The sequence below is a fragment of the Rhinopithecus bieti genome, unplaced genomic scaffold, assembly GCF_001698545.2.
Source record: "Rhinopithecus bieti isolate Rb0 unplaced genomic scaffold, ASM169854v2 scaffold_12151, whole genome shotgun sequence".
Taxonomy (NCBI): domain Eukaryota; kingdom Metazoa; phylum Chordata; class Mammalia; order Primates; family Cercopithecidae; genus Rhinopithecus; species Rhinopithecus bieti.
The window spans coordinates 3,187,717-3,194,408 of NW_016807233.1; the positions used below are offsets into that span (position 1 = coordinate 3,187,717).

Genomic DNA, 6,692 nt, shown 5'->3' on the forward strand with positions numbered 1-6,692 from the left:
CTCCTATACTGGTTGGAAGGATGGTGTTAAGATCAGATCTCCAAACTTCCTCCAGTCTGAGGTTCCATAAGATGAATTCTGCCAAAGAAGACAGGAGTGCCCAAAATCTCTTTTTGAGATTGTTAACATGAATGTGTTTTAAAGGGAGCACAAGTTAAAGAACCATGTACATGCTTCGATGCCATTCTGTAAAGACTACACACATATACCCCAACTATTACAGATGGTAAACCCTGAGACCAAGGTTTAAAGACTGGGGTAGAGATGAGGAATAGCAGTTCTTTTATTTGATATCCTCTTATTTCTGCCCTGTTCAAATGTTTATATTTAACAAGGAGCATGTATCACTGTTATAAATGTACTAAATAAAAACTATTAACAGAAGGTCTGTAAATTTTACTATAATTTTATTTTGAGTGGATGGGGAGGTTCGCCCAATATTCTATTCTTTCTCAGATTAGGAATACTCCATTGTGATGGGGGATGCTGCGAGAATGTCACAGAGCATGTCTGGTGTTTTCAATGCACAGAAAAACACATCAGAGATATCAGCAACACCCACGTTGCCACCAAGAACTAAGGTATAAAACAGGGCTGTAAGGGACCCCTTTACTCAGGTGTCAGCCAAACAAACTCAGAAACAGAAATTCAGAAGCCACCTGCACTGACATACTCATCCTGGTAATCACAGGCGTGTCTACGTTTGGTCTGTATTTTCTAAAACTCTGTTTCTCTCCCAGGTCGAATGGCTGCTGAATGCCTTTGGAACAGGAGCTATGAATCACCCCGCCCCCAGGGCTAGGAAGGAGGGTGAAAAACTTCACAGAACTAGCACTACCGAGGAGCCTGTCCTCTGAGTTACCATGCATGAGAGACGTAACCCGCATCAAGATCGCCCTCATATCAGGTCCCTTTTTCTGTTTCTGCTTTTCTGTTAATCAGTTCTGAGTCCACCACAATAAAAATCTTCGAAGGGCTGAATGCTTTTGAGACAAATTCCCTCACCGGTACAGGCTGTGAATAGGATGAAAAAGATGACAGTGGAAGAATGAATCATAAAGCTGACCCTAACTGAAGGAAAACAAAAATCTAAGGAGATGCCTATCCCCTGAGAAAGGAAAGTGGAAACAAACAAAAAAAGAAACCCGGGAAATCTATTGACTGAAAATGACAAGAGTGGGGGAAAACAGGCCCCGTCATAATTTTATAGCTCTGTCTATTGTTTAAAACCAAAGAAGCCCTTTCATTCCCACGTTCAGGTGTGCACAAAACTATGTATTAAACACTTCCGGTCTGTGCGGCCGTGTTGGGTCTTTGTCAGGTGAAGAAAGAGAAGAAGGCTGGTACACCTTCCCAGGAATTCTCACTGAAGAAAACGTCTGGATTTTTTATATCTCTTGTGCAAAACAAACAGATTTCATTAAGTGATGTATATTGTTTTCCAAGGAAGAACCCTGCAGAGACAAAAACAAATAAGCAAATAAATGAAACTAAAATATGATTTTAAAAAACCCAAATTCTTCCAATGCTAATTTACTTGTTATCATGGTTCTCTACAAAGGCAGAGATCACTAATTACAGGTTTTTCCAGAATACACATTTCATGTCAAGATCATCCAATCCAAACAGTGTACAGAAAGCCTAGGGCCTTCTCCTTCACTTTGCCCCCTACCCCACCCTACACATACGCCCCCATCTAAATGATACCCTTGGAAAGAAACCTACACATCTCATTCATCTATATTTTGCTTCCTCCCTCGCCTCCCTGTAACCAAATGTGAGTTGTTCTCTAACTGCACTGGAAAATCAGAATTTATTGTACATACGTTTGTGTTCCACTTAATAAAAAAACCTATATTTTAAGATAAACTTTGTTAGTAATTCATGAGGTAAGTGACTATTTATGCTAATCAGGCAGAAATATATTCTCAAGCATAATGCATCACATAAATTTGAATGCAAAATGTTCAATTATGAAGTAAATACAGGTAATGCAAATAATAAATTACCTCTAATAAAAATTATAAAAGATGTGTCTTGAAAGAGAGAGCGGCTTTAACTTACAACTGTGAATTGCTTAAAGAGAAAAGAATTAATACATGCTGAATTACTCTGATGATTATTTAGCACATAATTCACCTATTCATAACGACTCCTAGTAATCAGACTGTTGTTTCACATCCTCCAATATGAGGCAAGACTATTTCCTCAGCAATTTTGCCCTTATCAGATTATCTCGTCTGATTCTATTAATTTTCTTCCATGAATCTGCTAACAGTGATTTGTGATTTACTTACCCTGCTAACTGAAGACTGTTAAAAGGATTTATCTAACACTAGACCTAAGAACAGGGTACGCCTTATCATTCAGTTACTCTGAAGAACTCTTTCTCAAATCAATTTAGTTGGTTTCATAGTGAAATTTAGTGGACACTGGCTAGTTCTGCCCCATAAAATCAGCTCCTAAACAAAGACTTCAGACACTATACCTGATGCATCCCGTTCTATTCAGGTTATGGATGTCTGATTCCAGCATGATGTATTTGAGTTGCTGTAACTCACAATCGGGAAAAATATATTCCTTTCAGCTTTTAATCTTTGTAATTTGGACATGTACAGGGGTTTTGTTTTTCACTTTTGCATGAAGTCGTTATGTATGTACTGACGTGAAACTATAATTGTGTTTCTGATGTTACTGTGCCACAATATTCTATGCGGTGCAACCCATGCCCTCCTCCCCCTCAAAAATCTTCTATAAATATTCATTGCTTTCAGAAACTTTAATACTACTGGTCTGCATTGGTCAATAATGACAAATGCATGGTTTCTAAATTACTGTATATTGTTCTACAGAGATTACTAGAGTATATATAGCAAGGAGATGTTAAGCAGTAAGAAAACACAGTTCACATTGTATTTGGATTAGATTGACTTGGATAGAAGTGAAACAAACAATGTTAGCAAAGAAGTTTAAAGAAATGTGGCCCACTATAATTGTACAGAATCAAAAACCTGAATAGTACTAATTAAAATGAGAGAGCTCAATTGTTATAAAAGAAATGCTGCTAACAGAGAACTGTAAATGTTTAGACACCCCTGTGAATCACTAAATAATAACGTAAAAAGGATAAAAATGAGAATTAAGTTGCAAGCCTGAGAGCACTACTGCTACACATGTAAAAAAATAATTCTGATCCTCTCTTTTTTTTTTTCCAGGAGAAAATGGGAGACTATAAAAGACCTTGCAATAAGAGAAATAAAAATACCATGTCTTGACAGCAGTGTACATAAATAAACCATAAAAATGTGCAGATAATAATATATTTAGCTGCCCAAACATGGGCTTTTAATTTCTAGAAATGATATATAACAATGTAGCAATTAGATACTCTGCCATGAATGTGTACGGCATAGTCTTCACCATTAGCAAATTTTGTGTATAAAATATTATTATTTATTATAATACTGCTTTCAGAGGCAGTGATCATACCTTACAGCTTTTAACACAAATATGATGCAAAGGGATTAAAAATGTACCATAAACAAAAGATAAATTCTTTCTAAATATACTTAAATTCCTATTTTACATGAAAAATATAAACTTCAGACATTTGTGACTACTGACTCTTAAAAAAACCTAGAAAACTATTGTTATGGGCAATGTTAAATGACATAATGCTTATGTAATGGAAAGTGTGGATTTTCCTCTAAATACATAAACTATAATCCCTTAACTTCATTACTAGGTAAAATATTGTTAAAGAGAAGGAAAACAAGGGAATTCTGCTAGGTTGCATAAATATTGACATAATCTTCACTCTTTCTTCCCCAAACTGGTAATAGACATAGTTTATTCCACCCAACAAAATGCTCCTATAAAACCAAAACTACCCTTATAAACAACTTCTCTGCAGTCTCGATGAAAAGAAACACTACTTGTCTGAAAAATACCGACAGCGCTGCCCTTTTCAGATTAGGATGTGCCTACAAATCTTTTGGGAAGTCTCCCATTAAGGATTCCTGGGTTTGCTGAAACTGAAGGCTACTAGGATCAGAGAAATTAACACAGGTCTAATCTGGTGCAAGGAGCGAGTGAGAGACACCTGAGGTTATAAATAGCAAAGTATGCTACGGGGTGGGGAAGACCATTCTGAAGTGCAATGTTCAAGACGCTGGCTTAATATATGACTAAGTGTCAGAAGTCAGGTTTTCTGAGAATTACTTTTCAGATAAACAACTTTATAGCACTGCACTTAATCTTACTAGAGACATCTCATTTATCACTGAATTACAAGTAACTTTAATTCTATTGATGTTGCCATAAAGCCCGCTGAAAATCCATCCTGGCACTTTTAAAGGGTTTGGGCCCTGTTACATGGGGATCCGCTTGCAAAGGTCTCAGCCAGAAATTACACCTGGAGGGTGTCTGTATCCCCTGGCCTCTTTGTCAACAATCAAGAAGAGGAGCGGCAAAAATGATCCCTGCATCTGCCAGCACTTTCTTCGGCCCCTTTCCTATAGAGTGGGGTTCTCCCACTTCAGTCAAACTAACTTTCTGTGCCTCTTTCCTCCTTCCACATTGGGTAACCAGCTGCTTTTCACTTCATCGACAAAACTGGACACGGATCAATTTCAACTGACCTTTGCCGAAAGGTGGCGCTGTTGAGGTAAAAACCAACTCGCTCCAACAATAGTTTCCACTCTTCGATCTTTTTGCAGGCTTTTCAGAATTTTTTTTTTTAATGCACCCCCTCCTAGGTCTCCCGCGCCATAAAGTCAAATAAATACGATTAACAACAGCCAAATGGCGATTTCATTAATTAAACGGAATCAACAGTCCCAACTCTAAGCCAGGCGGACTGGTCTTCCAAAGGCCGGGTCGGTTTCAGGAGCTTTCTCTCCAAATAAATCTCTGCTTCTTCGACTTGCCTATCGCTTTAAAATCTTAGAAACAGAGTTAGTTGTTGGTTTCCTTCTTTCTCTTTTCTTTTTCTTTCTTTTTTTATTTCTTTTTTGCATACACTTTAACAGAATCGATCTAGAAAATGGAACTACTTATTAGCATTTGCAACTGGGGTGGGGGGAACAGCCTCCCCCACCCCACCCCCCTACTCTGGGTTTCCGGGCTAGTTCCAGAAACCGCCGTTTAAAATTTAACCCTTCGAGGGGAGCTGGTGAGGGCTGGGGTATTGTTTTTCCCCCTTGCTCCCCGCCACGATCAAGTCCGAAATAAATAAAGGAAATGTAAAAGTGCAAAGGGCGCGCCTGACCCTGATAAACAGAGGTCAGATTTCGTAAGGGGATGGGTGTGGGTGTGTGTGTGTGTGTGTGTGTGTGTGTGAGAGAGAGAGAGAGAGAGAGAGAGAGAGAGAGAGAGAGAGAGAGAGAGAGCGCGCAATCTGAGTCTCAAAGGCCAAACTCTGGCCAGTCAGGAGCCGGAGGGCTGAGCCCGGCTGACCTGACTTTGAGCTTCCCTGGAGTTATCTCGCATAGGCGCTGGGTCCGTCCAAGGGCACGCGACGCCAGCGGGCAGCCAGTCCCCGTGAAGAATGGCCTCTAACCAACTTATTTTACCTCCTTTTAAAGAGAGTGATAAAATGGGCTTTCTCTCTCCACAGACTCAGCATTCCGGGCAGGCGCACGGCCGGGCAGCGTCCAGCCCGCAGCCCCGATCCGGACACCCCAGCGCATCCCTCGCTACCCGGTCCCTTCCCCTCCCTGGGCGCCCGAGAAAGGGACAAAGAGTTGGGGCCAAGTTTGAGTGCCGGGCACGGCCAGGCTCAGGGAAGGAAGGTCCCCCGGCAGACACCTGGGTGCCAGAGGTGGTGCGAGGAGGAAAAGCTGGGAGGCGAATTCATAATTCTGGGAGTAGAGGGCAGGCAGGGGAGGGGAATCAGGCCAATCCCAGGCGAGTGAGCCCCCGGCGAGCTGGGGCTCCGGATGGAAGGCCTGTCTCGCGCTCCAAAGAAAAGCAAACCGTCCTTCCAAGTCTGCCTGGGTTGCCGAAGCCCCTCTGGAAAAACTCCTTCCCCTCTTACACCAAACTTTGCGCCGGGCCTCGTTCCCTCCCGGGTAGGCAGCGGCGCAGGAAGGGTTAAGCCAGCCCGTCCCAGCTGACAGTCAGCTGATTGGGCCCTGATTGACAGCTCCGAAAAGTTTCCTTGTTTCTATACTATTATGCTAATCGCGGCCGCTCTCGCCGCCTCCCATTGGCCCGGAGTGCCAGTCAATTTCTCATTTGGACCTGACGTCACGAGTGCTATAAAACTCAGCAATTGCTTTAAACTCTTCTTGCTGGATCAGAGGCTTTAAAATCTTTTTTCATCTTCGAGCTGTAGCTCGGGCTGCTTGTCGGCTTGGCCTCCCCCTCCCCCCTTTGCTCCCTGCCTTGTCTTTCCCCAGGACTTCGCTATTTTGCTTTTTTTTAAAAAAGGCAAGAAAGAACTAAACTCCCCCCTCCCTCTCCTCCAGTCGGGCTGCACCTCTGCCTTGCACTTTGCACGGAGGGAGAGAGCGCGCGAGGGAGAGAGAGCGAGAAAGAGAGAGAGAGGAAAGAAAAAATAATAATAAAGAGAGCCAAGCAGAAGAGGAGGCGAGAAGCATGAAGTGTTAACTCCCCGGTGCCAAGGCCCGCGCCGCCCGGACAGACGCCCGCCGCGCCTCCAGCCCCGAGCGGCCGCCGCGCGCGCCCTG

At 42.4% G+C, this 6,692-nt stretch overlaps 1 protein-coding gene and 1 long non-coding RNA gene across 2 annotated transcripts in view; one reads left to right on the plus strand and one right to left on the minus strand.

Annotated features, from left to right (window-relative positions):
• Positions 1 to 390: 390 nt before the first annotated feature.
• On the minus strand, positions 391 to 4,732 carry LOC108535013 (uncharacterized). The gene is made up of 2 exons (XR_001887110.1): positions 4,641 to 4,732; positions 391 to 1,454 (listed from the first exon to the last, which is right to left on the minus strand). It is a non-coding gene; the product is annotated as an uncharacterized LOC108535013 (long non-coding RNA).
• An 816-nt stretch (positions 4,733 to 5,548) lies between these two features.
• Positions 5,549 to 6,692, plus strand: part of LOC108535018 (uncharacterized) — an 8,463-nt gene continuing 7,319 nt past the window's right edge. Inside the window, exon 1 of the mRNA XM_017880686.1 lies at positions 5,549 to 6,071. Coding sequence (XP_017736175.1) covers positions 5,549 to 6,071 — 523 coding nt within the window. The remainder of the gene's footprint in view (positions 6,072 to 6,692) is intronic.